We start from the raw sequence: 20,288 nt of genomic DNA, 5'->3' as shown, positions 1-20,288 counted from the left end.
AAGTTGCTCTGCTGGATTTATGTGGTGTTTTGCTTCTTCAGTATCACTTCGGTTTCCTTAAGTCTGGACAGCTCCGTCTGTGATCAGGTTCTCTGTCAAGACCAGGGCTTCCTATACATACGTGTGCAGGAAGATGTTTCCCTATGGGTATTTACTAAAAATGCACATCCACAACACCCACCCCTAGATGTTTGGGTTCAGTGGGCCCAGGGAGGATTCTGGGGGCTCATCTTCAGCAAAAATTTAGGTAATTGTGGTGAAGGTGGCCCATGGTGCATCCTTTGAGCACCACTGCTCTAGCCAATCCTTTCTCTACTTTAATTTATTCGAGTCACTGCTTGTTTGGTTACAAGGACCAGGAACTCTCTCAAGTTCAAATGTAAAGGGAGCTGATGGCTGAAAAGGAGGACAAGGTGACATTAGGAGAAAGAGAAGAGCCAACTCAGGAACTGGACAATTGTCAAAGAGCTCTTCTACTTTGCTCTTTAAGCTCCATGGGTCCTTGTCGCCTCCATCCTTTAGGGCTGCATGGAAGTATGTCTGCTCCATCTCATCTCTGTAAATCAGCTTTGTCCTATCTGCCCATGGCCTTCACTTGGGAAGTCTGAACTGGGCCCTAAATTTGACATATCACTGCATTATACTCACTAAACACAACCTCTATGCTGCTTGCTTCAATACTTCAAACAAGGATCTGACTAGGGCTTCCCTGGTGGCACAGTGGTTGAGGGTCCGCCTGCCGATGCAGGGGACACGGGTTCGTGCCCCGGTCCTGGAAGATCCCACATGCAGCGGAGCGGCTGGGCCCGTGAGCCATGGCCGCTGAGCCTGCGCGTCTGGAGCCTCTGCTCCGCAATGGGAGAGGCCACAGCAGTGAGAGGCCCGCGTACCACACACACACAAAAAGAATCTGACTAGCTCAGCTTAACTGTCCATGGGTCAGCTGCCTTTGAGCAAGTGGCCACCCTCGTGCAGTCACTGAGGTTATGTTGGCAAGTGGCAGGGTACACGGTCCTGTACTGCAAACACGTACATGTAAATATGCCACTGAATCAGGAATTAGAAGCAGGAGGGAAGCTTGCTAAGAAGATAGCTGTGGGTCGGGGTGAAATCACAGCTGTGGCTACCACAGTTTCATCGTCACAGAAACCTTCTTAAGACTTCGCTTTTTATCTTGTCAGCTCTCAGCTCAACTGCTCCCACTTTTCTCTAACTGCTCCGTCCTAAACATGGAGCCCAGTCCAGAATGGTTCTTCTTAACATTCAGAGCCGTCTGTGACCTGGCCCCGCTGTACCCTTCTACCATCACCTGCCCTGCAGGAACCACCTGCTGCAGGTGGAACTCCTTCCACTCTTTCAATGTGCCATGCTCAGTCTGGAATGTTTCCACTTTCTCTACATTTACTTATTTTTTTCCTTGAAGTCCTGTTAAACCTTACTACCCTTATGAAACCTTTCAAGGTCACTCATCCCTCAACCACTTTCTGTGTGGCCTATTCCGAACTTCATTACATTTGGTCTCGAGTTATGCCGTTTCAGACCTTTCATCTTATTTCACCAAAGGCAATGATTTGAAGGCAAGAATTACATTCTACAAGGCTGACTTCTCTAGAGCCTAGAAGCAGCAAGGCCACCAAGAAAATAAGACAAAGCACTGGAAGAGCTATTAGCAGATATACCCAGTGAACTTAAATACTACGTTTCGATCTCACTCTTATTTTTTAGCCAAACTAGCTACAGATTAGGCCCACAGTATACAGGATTTCCTTTCATTTTATTTTTTTTTTCTTTTATACCTCAACTAAAGTCACTTTCATTCAACTGGTTGAGTTAAAGTCAATATCCTTTGATAGTCACACAGAACAATACGGTGATAAAATTGAACAAAAGTCAGACTTTAGCTAAGATGTCATTGTTAAGAAGACTTAAATGAAAGCAGACAAGGTAGCATGGCAACATACTTACACGAGCTAATTAATTTTAAAAGACATTACCTCATAGCCGAGTAAGTGTCCATTGCTCAACTTCCAAGGAACAGCGTTCCAAGAAACTTCAATTTCTGAGGAAGACAAGCTATTTGCACAAACTTGAGATGGAGCTACTGTAGGCTCTATTTGGGAACAGAAAAATATATTGAAGTTCTTATTTTTTTTAAAAAAGCATTTTAACATATTTGAACATGTAAAATATTCTGTAAAAATATTTGAAAACATGAACCATGTCTTGGTCACTTTCCATTTCGTAGGAAGAGACAGCATCACAGCCACAGGCTTTTCCTTGCTGAACAGCCAGGGCAACTTGCTCCCTCTCTAGCACTCCCTTCTTGGCATCCTACTTTCCCCCCATCATTATTTCTCTCCTCTCCGTCCCACAGTGCCTATGGGAAATTCTATGCCCACAAGTGCTACTTATTTTAGGTTATTTTTTGTTTTTCCAAATAAAGGTCAAGGTCTACAGAGTTCATTTATTCAATAAGCATTTAGTGAGTGCCTTGTCTAGCCAGGCCCACAAGAGGGGCAAAGTTAAATGAGATCTTGTACTCTTCTGGAGGAGATAAGCACACACACACGGAGCTTCGTACACAGGAGGAAATCCCCTTTGTAATGGAGAACTCTCGGGGCTTCATGGATCTCACAGCGATTCTTCCCTCTTAGGAGCTCTGAGCAGAGATGCATCCTCCCCCAACATCCATTTCTACGTTAAAGGATCCTGCCCCCTGGCCATGGCTGATGCATACTGAGATAGACCCCTGGTCCAAGGATGGGCCTATTAGATTTTTTTCTCTTGAGAATTTGAAATGTGCTTTGGAGAAACGAGGAAGACTTGAGGCCAATCAATCCAGCCCTGGTGCCCTAGAGAAGCCCTAGGTTTCTGAGGGCCCAGAGCTTCTCTGATTAAGGCTCTTCATGAGGTTTGCTATTTACCTCTCTCTTTGATTCAATGAAAGGTGCGAGTATATTTCCAATAAATCCCTGCTTTTTTTTTTTTTTTTTTGTGGCACGTGGGCCTCTCACTGTTGCGGCCTCTCCCGCTGCAGAGCACAGGCTCCGGACGCGCAGGCTCAGCGGCCATGGCTCACGGGCCCAGCCGCTCCGCGGCACGTGGGATCTTCCCGGACCGGGGCATAACCCGTGTCCCCTGCATCGGCAGGCGGACTCTCAACCACTGCGCCACCAGGGAAGCCCCAATCCCTGCTTTTTTAAAAGACAAGTCAAATCAGTTTCTGACATTTGGAACAGAAAGACCTTTAACCAAATCATCAGTGGTGGCAAGAATGGAAACAGGAGAAGGAAAGTGCAGGAGGCAAGAAGATATTAAAAGGCTCTGGCCATCCCTCCTTCCCAGCTGCCGCCCGCCCCCAACCCCGTCTACCCAAACTCCCTGGTTAATTGAATTGTCATCACCCCTCAGACTCCTGACCTGCTCTTGTAATGATAATCCTTCTCAGCAACTCTTGGAGATGGGGTCTGGCTATGAATATAAAAGCTCTTGGTTTTGCAAAAAATTTAAAAATCCTGCTCCCTTTTTCTCTCAGAACTCAGTGGGAAAAGAGAGAACAAACATAGGAGGTGACAGTATGATGAAAAATTGAGCCTCCTTACTGTTTTCAGGAATGACAACTGTGGACCCACTTTCTCAATTTACTGTAAGGCTTGGAGGATAGAGGAGATACTGTGAAATCATATTTCGTGAGCTCAAACTACTGAAGAGCAAAGGCCCGGGGTTAAAATACTAGCTCAATAGGTCTGTATGGATTTTGGCAAGTTCATTAATTTCTTTCATCAAGCTTCCATTTTCTCCTGTGTAAGTGGGAAATAACAAATGACAAGTACCTACTTGTCATTCCTCCTTGGAAAATTCAAATTAGGTAAGGTCTGGCTGATAGTAAGCATCTAATACATGCTAGCTCCTGCCATTCTAACTAGCTAGAACTGCATGAGATAGCCAATATTCAGCTGCTTTTGACCTATAAAATGGCAATTTCATAGGATTCTCCTAACATTACTATTATTTTTACTATTACTTTCTGGGACAGAAAGGCAGAGAAAGGGAGTGAGTCCAGAGTGGAGTATGTATGAATCTATACCGACTAGAACTGGTGAAACCCATCCACAAACCTCCATATTCCATACCTCCCCAACGTCAGGCTTCTGGTCGTCCCTCTCCAACCTGCTAAACCTCTTTCTCAGGTCTAGGAACCACTATAAAACTTCAGACTACAGCACTTCAAAAAGAATATCTTAATCTTACCTCCCAGAAAAGAAAGCTGTAGAAGGCTGTGCTGCTTCCTGCTTCACAGACTGGAACTCAATATATTCCTCAGAAGCATATTTTTAACTAATTATTACCCCCTCTAACTACCCATTGAGTCTCACACTTCAAGTAAGCATGGTTGATCTTTATTACCTGGACTAGTAACTATGACTTCAGTCATTCCCCCTTTCAAGAAATATACCTGAAGTCACAAAGAACTTCCAAATGGGTTTTTGGAGCACAATTGGCTGATTAAGTGTGGAACTGACATACAGATCTTCCTTGACTTGTGACGGGGTTACATCTCGATAAACACATCTTAATTTGAAAATATCATAAGTCAAAAATGCATTTAATATACCTAATATGGCAAACAGCAAAGCTTAGCCTAGCCTACCTTAAACAGGCTCTGAACACTTACATTAGCCTACAGTTGGGCAAAATCATCTAATATAAGGCCTATTTTACAATAAAGTGTTGAGTATCTCCTGTAATTTATTGACTACTGTACTGAAAGTGAAAAATAGAACGGTTGCATGGTTCAGAATAATTTTAAGTATATCCATTGTTTACCCTTGTGGTTGTCTGGCTGACTAGGCGCTGTAGCTACTGCTGCCCAGCATCCTGAGAGATCATTTTACTCCGTATCACTAGCCCAGGAAAAGATTAAAATTAGAAACTCGAAGTGCAATTTCTACTGAAATGTGTCTCACTTCACACCACTGTAAAGTCAAAAAATCATTAAGTTGAAGACCATCTGTCTAATCATAGCCTTTCCATACCTTCTTCTGCAGAGAACACTGTTGTCACTGGGCTAAATGGTCCTTCACCTTTGTTATTATAAACACCCACTTTAACTTCATACAGTGAAAATGGCAGGATGCTTTCATTTCTAAAGACATATCTTGGGGTATCAGGAGATGTGACCACTGTCTGGATCCAGTTGCTTACTCCAACAGGGCGGAAAGCAACAACATATCCAAAACCTTCACCATTCTGTAGTTCTTCAGGGACTGGCTGTAAAGGAAAGGCATATTAACTCACGCTTTCACACGAGAGCAAGGCAAAAATAAATGCAGCTCTAATGCGGAGTCTTTTGTAAAAGCCATCAAATAATAATCCACATTGTATTAAGTGGTTGGATTAAAAAAGGAGAAAAAGGTCAGGGGGACAGTCAGCTGCTTTTAAATGAACATATGCCACTCTTTCATAGCCATCAGATAACTAACTGGAATTTTCCTAAATTATTCAGATTGTTGAGCATCTTGCAGCCCTAATTTGAGTTCTGAATAATAAAGATATACTTTCAGTTGAAATCCTGCATCTCTAAATCAAATAAAAATCATCTCATCCATAATGTTGATTTTATAGAAAAAAACTACACATTGACATAATTCAGAGCAAGAGTAAAACTTTAAAAAAGGAAATAAAAACAATATATTAAACTCAAACCTGTATTTGCATCATGCCAAAAATTCCTATTGACACTCCATAATCTCTCGACTTCTTATTTTTCCATCCACATCTTCAAATAATGTAGACAATTCTAGTGCCTTCTGCTTTGTTAATTAATATTTTTCCTAATTATGACTTAAAGCAAGGGCTGAGAGAATGGCTAGGACGCAGCCCTGGCTGGAGAAGTGGCGTGTGCATCACCAGCGGGGGAGCAGCTCCAGAGGTGCTGCTCCAGAGTAAACAGCCAGGACTAGACTCTCACCCCTACGTTTACCAGCCAGATGACATCGGGCAAATTATTTAACATCTCTATGCCTTAGTGCTTTCACCTAAAAAATGTTGCGAGGATAAAATGAAAAAAATTTCAAAATGCTAGGAACAATGATTTACACAGAGTGAACACTCAAAACTATTGGCTATTAGTTCCAGCCACCACCACTAGCACCACCCAGGATGCCATGAGTGTGGGAAGGGCGTCACCCTGAGGGGCAGGCGCTGTGCAGACACTTACATCCCAGGTGATCACCAGTTCAGACCGGCTCCCACCTCCTCCACTGGCATCTGAAGGAGGCACTTCCGGCACTGCAAGGTTAGAAAGAAAGACTGAAACCCTGCTAGCATCTAGTAATAATTATCTGAAAGAAGACGCAATGTTGTTTACTTTTTTTTTTTTTTTTTGCGGCACGCGGGCCTCTCACTGTTGTGGCCTCTCCCGCTGCGGAGCACAGGCTCTGGATGCGCAGGCTCAGTGGCCATGGCTCACGGGCCCAGCCGCTCCGCGGCAATGTGGGATCTTCCCGGACCGGGGCACGAACCCGTGTCCCCTGCATCGGCAGGCAGACTCTCAACCACTGCGCCACCAGGGAAGCCCTGTTGTTTACTTTTAATACTTAAAATAATTTGATCATTGGCACATTACACGTGTGTGTGTGTGCACGTGCACACGTGGGTGTATATATGCAATTATATGTGTGTATATATGTGTGTTCATATATATGTGTATATATATATATATCTTTGAGGGAGATCATCACATGCTTTATATTTGCATAAAATTATTAAATATTCAAAATATCTCAAACAGTAAGAAAACAATGACTCAGTGTGAAGGTTAATAAAACAAGAAAAAGTGATTCATCAGGGATGATGATAAATCAATCCCATATGGACATTTTTCTTCCCCCAGTTTCAAAGCGATTTTTTAAATTGAGGTATAGTTGATTTACAATTGTTCAGGTATACAGCAAAGTGATTCAGTGTTTATATATATATATATACACACATATATACACACACATATATATTCTTTTTCCGATTCTTTTCCCTTATAGGTTATTACAAGATATTGAATATAGTTCCCTGTGCTATACAGGGAACTGGTTGTCCTGGTTGTTTACCTACTTTATATATAGTAGTGTGTACCTGTTAATCCCAAATTCCTAATTTATCCTGCCCTTCTCCTTCCCCCTTTGGTAGCCATAAGTTTGTTTTCTATGTCTGTGAGTCTATTTCTGTTTTGTAAGTAAGCTCATTTGTATCATTATTTTTTTAGAGTCCACATATAAGTGATATTTGTCTTTCTCTGTCTGACTTGACTTCACTTGGTATGATAATCTTTAGGTCCATCCACGTCAGCATGAACATTTAACTTGTGACCATTTCAAGTACAGATTTAGTTCTCAGAACAACATTGCCTCTATATACAGATGACCCATACTTAAATCCTCAAATCCCGTTATGAGATAATCTTTATGAACCCTCACACAGGCTTTTATGCTGAGAAATTTATGCTTAATAAATCCCATGACACACCTAGAACGTAAGTTCCCTGAAGATGGGTCTTTGCTGCGTTCAGAGCTGTACCCACTGTACCTAGAAAGTGCTCAGTGCACAGAAGGTACTTCCTGAATATGTGCTGTGTGAATAAATGAACTGAGCACCAAGACAGACATGGCTCCCCGATTTCTCACAATACCTGGCATAAACATTATATGCATTGTCCCGTGTAAAAGAGCATCATTAAAATTATTGAAATGTATTCCATGACTTCTATCTTGGCTTTGTTCCAAAGTGATATATTGGCTGTATTTCAAACATAATTTTAGTTAGTCTTAATTAATAGTACGGACTCTGAAAAGGAAAGTCTTAAGTCCTCTCTGATGCCTCAATAACGTGATACCATGTACACTTTCTACTTTGCAGTTTCAATGTTAGGCTATTTTTAGCATTATAAAAAGAGTCTTATGGTTAATATTAATAGTTGCCCCACATGGAAAATTTTAACAATAATTCTCTCTTAATTTAATACTCAAGGGGCCAAAATATACCTATTCATCAATCGCTTATGCTTGGTGGCAGAATGAGATTTTCTAGCAGCTGAACTCCCAGAAGTCATTATCCTACCAATTTGTCAATGCTTGTTATAAATGAAAACAGCACTTCCCCTGTTAACAGGGTGACTGTATCAGATAGTAATTATAACCTTAAGTGACAAAAACATATTCACTCTACATGCACTAATGAATGCTGACGATGGACTGAACTCTTGCAAATGTCACACTACATCAGAATCACTTACACGTGTCTTTTGACAAATGCCATATGGCCAGTCTGCCGTTAGATAGTTCAGATAATTGCGACAATGCATTATCGACGCTGGAGATCAAGCGCAAGGGAAGTGGAAATACACACCCAGAAAAACCTATGAAGCCATGACTCAGAAAACAAAAACCACTAACCTGCCTCCTCAGTTCTTACTTTTTCTGAGGGTAAACTGGGTTCTCCACCTCCGATTTTGTTATTGGCTACAACCCGAAATTCGTATTCCACCCATGGATTTAACTCGACTACCGTAGCTGTGTGTGTTTTCCCATCAATGACCTCAGGCACTACAAAGGAATATTTCAGAGAGGTAAACGTCTGCATGTCTTAAGGTTGACCTGAAATCCATACATAGGTACCAGTGGCATTTGCCTCTCCCCCTTTACCTGTTGTGGCCGTCTGCCAACCCACGGAGAAAGGGGTCCGTGCCTGGACAGAATAGGATATAACTGGGCTGTGGTTGTCTGTACCTTCTTTCCAAGAGAGTTGGGCTGTTGTATCTGTAATTTCATCTACCTTTACGTCTTCTGGTGGTCCAGGTGAACCTAAGGCAAAAATGCAAACAATATTTAGCAGTTCCATAAACGTCATTCTCTTCTACCAATGTGAAGAACAGGCCCCATAGCACTTGGACCCCTTCAACGGATCCCAATTTCAAAAGCACTTAGGGAAAGAGGACATTTACCTGGCAACAAAACTTCCACTTTTTTTCTTTCACATTCCTGTTGCTAGATATTAAATCTGCATTTTGAACCATGAATTCCAAAGGCATAATACTCCACAACTGCAAATGAAACCTGCTCTTTGAGCCCTCTATTCAGCAGGGTTCCTGCCCTGTTCCAAATTCAATATCCTTTACTTCGGGTGCGAAACCTTTTTCTTTAATCTCCTGGAACATCTCTGTAGTTCCCAGTTTGTAATTCAGAGCTGTTTTATTCTACCATGCACGCTGGGTGATTTTTCAGCTCAGTAGCAAATCAGTACTTTGGCCGGTAGCTCAGACTGGCAAATTTTCTCAGGAATCCTAGATGATCTCAGGAATCCTAGATGATTTTATTTTGGAAGCAGACACACACCCCCACTATCGCTACTCTCTTTCATATTAAACACTACTGCTGTATTAATGACATACTCAAAAACACATCAGCTTGACAGCAGCTGTGGAATGCTTATTACAGTGAGAGCTACTGGAGCGACAGAGTTGAGATTTTTATTTCTTTGAATTAGCACCCATCCTTATTCTCACATCTTCTGGTCTATTTGGGCAGGGGGATCAAATCAATATTATATAACTCACATGTTCATATGCTATCTCATCATGGTTTTTCAGTTAGAAAGGCTCAGTTAAGAGGCGAAATTAAAGAAGCACACGGAGCCATTAATGTTTACCTCTTACTATGAGGTCAGCGGCAGATGAAACACTGTCCACCCCTGTCTGCACCATACAAACATATTTCCCACTGTGTTTCAACTGAATGTTTCTGATCATTAAATCGCCTGACGAACTCTGTTGGAAAAAACAGGTAATGAACATATTATTAGTTTGAAAACACAGAGACTCTCGAAGGCTATGGCCAACAACGCCACTGGAATAAAACCCAAATTTAGAGAGAAAACCTAGGTGGTTCCAAGATTGCTACGATGGAAAGTATGGAAATAAAAACAGGTTAAAACCATACATGATTGCAGACATAGGTTTCTGTAGCTAAATGAACAACAAGCTTTCCCCTGGGCATTTATGGTTTCAAAGATAAATAAGGGCAGAGATTACAGTCTCAGAGTCTATTTACTTTCACTAGGGTGACACTTCTTTTTATATCCATTGCTCGGCACCAGCTCAACTCTTTTCTCTAGTTCCATCCTCTTTGCAATTATCTGCCCGAGAAGAAGACGGAAGCATTTCGGTACCTGGCGGGAGATAAAGGCAGCACGACAAGGGGATTACCATGGTTGAAACACTTTTCTGAAGCTTAAAAAGCTTCAGAAGCTTTCTCACAGGGCTTCCCTAGTGGCACGGTGGTTGAGAGTCCGCCTGCCGATGCAGGGGACGTGCATTCGTGTCCCGGTCCGCGAAGATCCCACATGCTGCGGAGCGGCTAGGCCCATCAGCCATGGCCGCTGAGCCTGCGCGTCCGGAGCCTGTGTTCCACAACGGGAGAGGCCACAAGAGTGAGAGGCCCGCATACCGCAAAACAAACAAACAAACAAAAAAACCATACCAGAAATCCCTAGGCCACATCCCAGAACAGTTAAATCGAAATGGACTAGAAAGAGAAGAAGCTTTAGCTGATTCTAATGATCAGTTAGTATCTAAAAGCATTAAATGCCCGAGATTTTATATTCTTCACATCATTACTTCTCCTGGAAATAAAAGCTTCAAGATAGTCACTCTTTTCCCTAGCTCTAAAACTCTGCAATTAATAAATGCATAAAATAATCCTTAAGTTAGGTTGTTTAGTGCTGGGTTTATAAGCTGAGAACAGTACACCTGTACATATTTTCATTCTGGACGATGGGTGAGAAAACTAGTGTCTGTGAAACAGGTATTAGATGTCAAGTACAAGGTGCATTTCCTTGACATTAGATTGCCTTGGTGTACTTGTCATTTTAAAAACAAGTAGTCATTGAAATAATTCAACATGGTGATAGATTTCTATAGTCATATAGAAACTTACTGTTAGTCAATGTGAATCACCCTAGGATTACTCTGAATTGATGTGACGACAGTTTAGAATGCAAGTATTTCAAGTCACAAAAGCCTACCCTGAGTAACAATTTATCTCATAGATGACAGGTCTTTTTTTTGTCTTTGTTGCTTTTACCCTCATATTAGAGGTTTAAAATATACTGGGAGCAGATCTGCCCCTTGCAGAATTATAATGTTAGTGTATGAAAAAGGAAATCCATTGATACAAAGGCACAAAAAGCCACTGTTTCATGGAAACTTGACCAAGTTGTGCAAATGTCTTCTGCTCAGTTCTAGTTCCAATTACTCTTGCTGTGTAATAAATTACCCCCCAAATTTAGTGGCTTAAAAAATTGATGATCATTTACTCTGCTCAGCAATATATAGTCTGAGCAGAGATCAGTAGGGGGACAGCTCATCTCTGTTGTAAACCTCATCAGCTGGGGCAGCTAGAATGGGGACAGGCAAGCCGGCTTACATGACTGGAGAGTGGTGTTGGCTGTTGGCTGGGAGTTCAGCCATTCCCTTAAGGTAGACCTCTCCACCATCTGCTTGAGCTTCCAAGCAGGAATTCCAAGAGAAACTGCACCAATGGAACAAGGTGGAAGTGCATGCATTTTTATGAGCTAGCCTCAGCAATCACAGAGCATCACTCCTGCTTTTCTTTATTAATCAAAGTAGTCACAAAGGTCTACCTGGGTTCAAGACAAGAGGCATACGTTTCACCACTTGATGGGGAAGACTGTCAAAGTCACATTGAAAGACGAGCAAGTTGGGCACAAAGTGTGCCTTTGCAGTCATCTTTGGAAAACACCATTGGACACGTCCCTCCAGATCCATTCTGTACCTGCCGTACTGCTTCTTTTGGAGGCAGCTGACCTACATGGACTATATAAAATGGTGCCCTTACTTTCTGTCTTTTCCTTGGGTTCCTCCCATCAGGAAATCTGAGGGAGGGAGAATAGTGAGTTCGTGGTATTTGTTTATCAAGATTCATCCCTGCAGGGTTGTTTTACTCTGACTGTGCCAAGAACCCAAGACAGACTTTAAAACAACCCCACCAACTCTGATCTAGACGCCCTTTCATGTCAGGAGCCTATGTGTGAGCCAGAGAAAGGATACCCGCAGTCAGAGAGAATAAAATTACACTCTCTCCCAGGAGAGCTGCTCCCAAGAGATCACACCAACTTTACTACAACTTCAGACCAATGTATTCCCACAGTTTTCCTGATACTCTGGAAATAAATAAATAAATAAATATATATATATATCAAAGTCATATTTAAAAAGATGACAAAAACGACTAGGTTGGATGCCAAATCCAATCTATCATTAGACTATTTTTTTTGTAAACAGTTACGATCTAAAATTTTAAAGTCAATATTAAAAAATGGTTTACAAAATCAGAGTGTTTACTGTTATAAAAAACAGCTGAAATTCCTGGTTTTTGTGTCTAAAATTTTAAATTGCTCCAAATGAGCCACTTATTCTTCACTTTCTTATTCATGTCCAGATCAATTAAATGGTATAATTAAATACTGTCTTGCAAAGTAGAATACTTTTCTTTCTGAAATCGGAGCATAAAAATCCAAGCCACTATGGACAATTACAACTCAATAATAAAAAGGCAAATAACTCGATTAAAAAACAGGCCAGTCACCCTGACTTGTGATTTTCAGTTGGCATATAAGCAGTTTAGCAGTCATCACCCTGTTCTAACAACAAGTAAGAGCTGAAGTAATTCCGCTTCGATCCGACAGAGAAGTGAGGCCATGGAAAAAAACCACTGCCTTCAAAAGTGGAGAGACAGACTGACAAATACAGAGAAGCACAGCTTACTGGAGCAGAAATCCGCCAGCAGAAATTTCCCTGGGAGCCAAGACTGGGGTAGAGAAACCCAAACTGTGATGGATGAATTGCTGGAGGGTCAGCGTGGACAGGTCTGAGAGCTAACACTCCAGGGAACCCAGACACAGGTGGTTCCCCATACTTTTCTGAGTTTTACCTCCAGGAGCTCTACTGGGTCCTCACGCTGAACGGTGAAGAAAGATCCCCTCATGTTTCTGGCAGCGGAAGGGAAAATGAACCATTATGACATAAGCCAGAGCACTCCGTTCTTCTGAACCAAGGTTGCCTTTAGGAGAAACTAATTTACCAGAGCCTAACCTGCTGGGGTTTTGTAAGACCCTAATACCTCTTCCTAAGTAAAATACCCAAATCCTGATCCCTCTAGCTTCCCACACGGGGGAAGGGAAATACACAGCTCCAGTACCTCCAGCCATCCTGTCTCACCAGATGGGAAAGGAGGAGATGAAGAAGCACTGTGGAAGTTCATAGTCCAGGGGCACAGGCTCACCAAAAGAGCAGACCAAGTCACAGGACTGGAGAACACTTCCTCTCACCACCCCACAGACTCACCACGATATTTGTAAAGGCCTGCTCACTGCAGTTCCTTTCAGCTACTACACATCACGCATGCCTTTCAACAGAACAATTACCGGGCATGTGAAAATGCAAAAAACACAGTGTTAAGAGGCTGAATACACATCAGAACAGGCATGAGATATGGCGTGAAGTATCAGACGAGAAATTTTAAGGAGCTATGATTAATATGCTAAGGGATTTAATGGAAAAAATAGATAGATTGCAAAAAGAAATGGATAATGTAAGCAGAGGGATGGAAATTCTAAAAAACAAAAAAGAAATGCTAGCGATCAAAACCACTGTAAAGAAATAAATAATGGCTTTCATGAGCTCATTAGTAGACTAAACATGGCTGAGAAGACAACCTCTAAGCTTGAGGATCTGATGATCAAATCTTCCAAAACTTAAAATGAAAGGTGAAACAACTGAAAATAAAGAACAAAATACTTAAGAACTGTGTAATGGAGATATAAGAAGGAGAAGAAAGAGAAAAAGGAAGCAAGTAATATTTGAAGAAGCGGTGACTGAGAATTTCCCAAATTCATATCTGAAATCAAATAACAGGCCTCTCTCCAGAAAGAATGAAAATGATAGGTCAGAAACATGGCCCTCCACAAAGAAGGAAAGAGCAACAGAAAATAAATAAGTGAAATACTCCTAATTTATCTAATAGATAACCGTTTTTTCAAAATAATAATTCACTGCTAGGAGGAAAGCAAAACTAAACATACTCGTACCATATGACCCAGAAATCTTACTCCTTGATATGTACCCAAATAGAAAACTTATGTCCACACAAAACCTGCACACAGATGTTTAAAGCAGCTTTACTCATAATTTCAAAAACTTGGAAGTAATCAAGGTGGCCTTCAGTAGGTGAGTGGATAAACTACTATATCCAGTCAAAAGAAAAAAGAGCTATTATGCCATTGAAAGATACGGAGAAAATATAAATGTACAGCACTAAGTGAAAGAAGCTAATCTGAAAAGGCTACATACTACGTGATTCCAACTATAGAACATTCTAGAAAAAGCAAAACTATGGAGATAGTAAAGATTATTGGTTGCCAAGGGTTGGGGGAGGGAGAGATGAATAGATGGAGCACAGAGGAATTTTAGGGCAGCGAAACTACTCTGTACGATGCTCTAATGGTGGATACAAGTCCTTATGCATTTGTCCAAACCCAATGAATGTACAGCACCAAGAATGAACGCTAATGTAAACCACGGACCCTGGGTGATAATGATGTGTCAATGTAGGTTCATGGATTGTAACAAATGGACCACTGTGATGCAGGATATTGATAGTGGAGTAGGTTGTGCATGTGTGAGGGACAGGGGTTGTATGGGAACAACTCTTTGTACTTGCCGTTCACTTTTGCTGTGAGCTTAAAACTGCTCTAAAAATAAAATTTATTAATAAAAATAAGTTACTAAAATACTTATTAATAACAAGTAAAAAATAAATAAAAAATTTACAAGTCACAAAGGACCACATCCTTCATGATTCCATTATATGAAATGTCCAGAACAGGCAAATACCAGAGCAGAAAGTAGCTTTGTGGTTGCCTGGGGCTGGGACTGTTTGAAGGTGGAGGAGTTGGGGGAATTATGGGTAATGGGTGTGAGGTCTCTTTCTGAAGTAATTGAAATATTCTGAAATTGATGATGGTGATGGAGGCATATCTCTTTGAATATAGTAAAAGCTATTTAATTGTACACGTTAGTTCAATTATATGAATTATTTCTCAATAAAGGTGTTAAATAAATAAGCCATCATGAATAAAAGATAATGCTATGATTAGCAGACACCATTTACCTCCTCATTCAGTTTGACTGATCTGTTCATTTATTGGATTTATTAGATCTAAGCCTTTTTTTTTTTTTTTGCAGTACGCGGGCCTCTCACTGCTCTGGCCTCTCCCACTGCGGAGCACAGGCTCCGGACGCGCAGGCTCAGCGGCCATGGCTCACGTGCCCAGCCATGTGGGATCTTCGCGGACCGGGGCACGAACCCGCGTCCCCTGCATCGGCAGGCGGACTCTCAACCACTGCGCCACCAGGGAAGCCCCATTTACGCCTATTTTTGACAAGTCCTCTTTTCCAGAATGTATTCATGAACCTTAGCCCCACCCCCTTTGCCAAACAAAACCAAACCAAAATTATAAACTGCTAGTTCTTTCCTGTGCCTCCAGAGATGAGATATTTTAACTCTGCAAATCACAGATGCAGGTAAATATCTGTTAATCACAATTTGGAGGATCTTAAGTAATCATAATCAATATCCGATGAATTGTTACTGACTCTCTTAGAACTTTCTTTAGAGATTTTTTTTTAAGTATCTGTACATAATGGTGTTTGGATTTTCATGTGCTGGTATATACACAAACATATTTACAGGTACACAAACATACACATTACTGTCTCTTTGATGGTAGCTTATAGTTTTCAACTGGCTAACAGTAGGGTGGGTCCAGTGGTGGAATCCCAGTAGGTCCTAAGCTCAACCGTGAACAACTGACAACCCCACCCCTGAGAAAAAAAGTCAATTCCTAAGAATTGGAGTGATGTCATTTTATGGAAGATTTGTAGGGAAAAATATGAAATTCACAACAAAATCTCCCTGAAATATTCTTTAAACATCTGCATCTCTCCCAAAGTTTCTCTCCTAGTATCACTAGCCTATCTAACTTCCCCAAAGTTTCTTATGTAACCCTCCTGGAACACTAGTTCTAAAATCTTCATATTCCCCTTCAAATTCCTACAGCTTGAATATCCCATTCAACCCAAGAAAAGTTATGAAAGCTATTAGGAAAAGCAGAATACAGATTTTTTGACTACATGAAAATGAAAACTTTTACTCTGAGTGATAAAATAATAGACAAAGTTAACATAAAAGTGACAAACCAAAGGAAGATATTTCCAGTGAATCACACTAAGATATAATTAATAGCTTGACTACATAAGGACCTACTGTAAATCTGTAAAGCAAAAGGCTTGACTTCTAATGGAAGAAATGAGCAGAGGATACAAATCTGCAAGGTATGGAAGAGGGACAGGAAATGGCCAGTACACACTTTGAATTTGTGTGTAAGTGAAGGATTTCCTGCTGTGACCTAAGAACACTGTCCAATGGACACAAAATATACATGAGATGAAAATCTATTATATGCAAATGTCAATATCATTACTGTGTTTCTAGCAAAAATAAAATAGGTCTTATCTGGTTGATGGTTGTCTTGAAGCAGTGTGTGTTTTGTTTTGGTAACTTTCGGAAGTCATTCTCTATTGCTAGATTTAAAATAATTTTTTGAACAGTCTTCTACACAATAATCCAGGCAGCTGGGCTATTGCGAATTTCTCTAACTAGAAATTAGGTAATTTTTTGTTTTCTGCAGAAGTAACGATGCATTTCATGAGTCAGTATTAAGCCCCCAATTTTCTTGATTTGGAGGAGTCAGTCATCATTCTGAATCTTTCTTAAGTATCCAAATTACTAATAAGCAAAATGGAGAGATTCTCCATCTTACTATTAATCTGAGAAATGAGAAACTGTTGATAATGAGATATCACTTCTCAACCATCTGTTTGGGAAAATTTTTATTTAAAAAATCAAGGGAAAAAATCATGTGTGGAAAAGAATGTGGGGCAACAGGCACCTCCTGCTCTGCTGATGGGAATGTAGATTGCCGCAGCTTTCCCAGAGAACACTTTAGAAGCAATCCTACCGGCAGTGCTAGTAGCAGTAACAGTAACAGCAAGAACAACCGCAGCAGCAGCTAACATGGGTTGTTCTGAAGTATTTTATACACATACCTCAGAATAAATGACTATTATCATGCCAGTTTTACAGATGAAGAAACTGAGGCAAAGACAGATTAACAACAGTTCATAGGAGAATGAAATAGGTTACAAGAGATGGAATTTTGAGTTCCGATGTTTTAATGATGCAACTATATTTATAATTCCAGTCCTATCTTGTATCCCCCAGAAAACTTCCTGGGAATTACTGACAAGGTGTCATTACTCTTCTTTCAAAATACTGTTAACTATTCTTTTCCTTACCTAAATACTCTCAGAATTGTCTAAAGTGGTGTCTGATTGCTAGTCATTTTAGAAGCATGGGAAAAAATCGAAGACAAATGAAAAGCCTTACAATACAATAGCTGCTTTATTTCATCTAGGAGCACTGATTTTTTTTTTCATGATTCTTTCCCTGTCTCGCTCCACATCCAATCCATTCATCCATCCATCCATCCACCCTAAGAGAGAACCGAAGGTGTCTTTATTTAGGCCTTGTGTACTTGTGCAAATTATTAACATGCATTTTATACATCTTTTGAGGGACCTTTTTGTCCCGTTATACTGCTTATTGGTTACTGCTGATACATAAGTAAGCTATTACTTTTTGTGAATTTATCTTGTATCCCAGTAGTTGACTGAACTCTGATTATTTTTAAAAAATTTTAGAGTTGATACTATTGGGTTTTGAGTAGCCCTGATATCGTTTTGTCCAAATAATGGTAATTTTGTTTCCTTATTTCTAAAGTTAGACCTTTTATTTTTGTTCATCCCTTACTGAATTGGCCCAAACACCTCCAAATGGTTTTAAAGTAATTGTACCTGTGTGCATTCTGTCCTATTGTTGATTTAAATAAAAGTATTCCTGATATTCCCTTTAAAGACATTTTTGAGATGTGGAAGAAGTATTTTTCTGTTCCTACAACTGGTCATTAATTTTATTGAATGTCTTATAAATGCCCATTGAGAATACAGTGGTCTATTTTATTATATTGATATGAAGCATGCACATTTCCTAGATCATCATCTAGTGCTTATGAAAGTTGACTCTTTCAGTAGGATGTTCAGTTGTTTTTTGCTAAAATTTTATTTAGGTTTTCATACTATATTCATGAAATCGATTCACATTTACCAATTATTTGTTATCTTGCCAGGTTTTGTTCTCAGGAATATGCTAAGCTTACAAAATAAATTGAAAAGATTTAAAACTTTTTATATTGTCAAATAGTCTATATAACAATTTATCTATTTCTTAAAAGAAATTACCAGTAAAATTCTAGCCTTAGAATCTTTTTCTATGGCGGGGGGGTGTTACTAATTTACAGTTTTTCATGATTATGAATCTACTTGGCTTTTTAAATTCTTATTAATTTTGATCACTTACATTCTCCCCCAAGTTTTCTACTTAATTGGGTTTTCATATATATGACTTGAACATGGAATATTCTGTTTATTTTTAATTCTTTCTCACCCACTACATTCTCTTTCTCATTTCTAATTTTAGCTGCTTTAACCTTTATTCTTCATTAATATTTTCCAGAGCTCGTCTATTGCTTTTGGACATTGCTCCATCCATCCATTTATTCTTCCATCTCCTTAATATATAGTTGTTTTGTTACTTTCTTTCCTAAAATTTACAAGGGTGTGAAAAAGATGAAAAGGAATGTGTATTTTCTATTTTCAGGATCGATTTTTTTATGTGTATCTGTTACTTCCATTACAAAATAGTATTAAATTGTGTTTCTGATTTTTGGCAAATTGATCTGTTGATGGTTGAAAGAGGAGCTCTCAGCAGACTACATGACAATTTAGTTTCTCATTTTCTCTGTTTTTGACTTGATATATTTTAATGGTACATTAACTGGAATATTATGATTTATGATTATTACCCCTGCATGGCAGAGCAAACTTTTTCCAAAATAAACTTACCTTTTTTACTCTTAAGGCTTGCCTTGAATTCTTATTAGTTTTTAAATTAGTAATTGTTACCGTGTTTCTTTTTGTTGAATTTGACTGATAAATATTTGCACATCTTTTCATGTACAAGCCTTGGTTTTTGTTGTAACTCCGCTGTCTTTATGGGTTTTAATTCAAGTTACATGTTACTTGGTTTGACTTCTGCTCGTCTTCTTATAAATTTAAATCTTCCAGGGCTTCCACTAGGGGTGGATTGGACCATTCATCTTAACAAACATTGTACGTAATAAACGCAGCCCTGGGATACTAATCATACCCTAGGTAGGAACTGAGACTCTAGGATGCCTGGCTGAGCAAACAATGAGTTAGTGAAATAAACTCAACTTCAACTCTTTTGTGCATTTCCTTGTTTCCAATAGGCATTGGAGAATCTTTGTTTTTTCATCCCCAAATAGCTTTGTGGGAGGGGCTGGGCTTCAGGGATGTATGCTCAAGATGAATAATATTAATTCCCCTGGTCTAATCCCCAACTTTTATGGACTCATTACTGGATGTATTCTCTAAAGGATCCTTCCAAGTCAGTTTATATTTTGAATTTGGACAAGATATAAAATTTATAAGACACTCTAAGTGGGAGATGTTTACAAACGCAGTGTGTCACCACAGGTAGTGTTTGAATGAGTGCTTTACCTCAGTTCTGTATTTACAATGCACACAAAACCTCTTACAGAATTTTGTGTTGTAAAATAACTGCTATTGTCAAACTTTTAGTTCTCACACCCAAGTAATTCTATGAAATACATCAAGTCAAGGTGACCATATTGTATTATTATACACAAAGGATTTCTTTCAAAGATACTCTTTTCTGCCACTGAGAGCTGGGAAATACATCAGGTCTCAAGCTCTCAAGCACTAGACTGAGATTGCGGCCTGTGGGAGACAAAGCACACCGAAGGCAGCCAGTTCAGTGAGTCGCAGATGGGCTGTCACTGCTAAACCTCTTACTGCTTCCAGTGACTTTTATCCACACACATTCTAATTCATCATAGATCCAATCCCATAAAATGTGTGAAGCTCTATAGCTTGGCTCTATACATTCCTCATTTCTAAAGTATCTGCCACACATCAAGTTTATCAAAGCATATCTATT

At 39.9% G+C, this 20,288-nt stretch overlaps 1 protein-coding gene across 1 annotated transcript in view; it reads right to left on the bottom strand.

The window, feature by feature from the left end:
- Positions 1-20,288, bottom strand: part of CNTN3 (contactin 3) — a 313,770-nt gene that overhangs the window by 28,446 nt on the left and 265,036 nt on the right. Inside the window, exons 14-19 of the mRNA XM_060163886.1 lie at positions 9,700-9,817; positions 8,697-8,855; positions 8,448-8,597; positions 6,221-6,291; positions 5,037-5,271; positions 1,995-2,110 (exon numbers count right to left, since the gene is read on the bottom strand). Coding sequence (XP_060019869.1) covers positions 1,995-2,110; positions 5,037-5,271; positions 6,221-6,291; positions 8,448-8,597; positions 8,697-8,855; positions 9,700-9,817 — 849 coding nt within the window. The remainder of the gene's footprint in view (positions 1-1,994; positions 2,111-5,036; positions 5,272-6,220; positions 6,292-8,447; positions 8,598-8,696; positions 8,856-9,699; positions 9,818-20,288) is intronic.

The sequence above is a fragment of the Lagenorhynchus albirostris genome, chromosome 10 (assembly GCF_949774975.1).
Source record: "Lagenorhynchus albirostris chromosome 10, mLagAlb1.1, whole genome shotgun sequence".
Classification (NCBI taxonomy): Eukaryota; Metazoa; Chordata; class Mammalia; order Artiodactyla; family Delphinidae; genus Lagenorhynchus; species Lagenorhynchus albirostris.
Note: the sequence above shows the minus strand (reverse complement) of the source record. Positions and strands in the feature narration are given on the sequence as shown.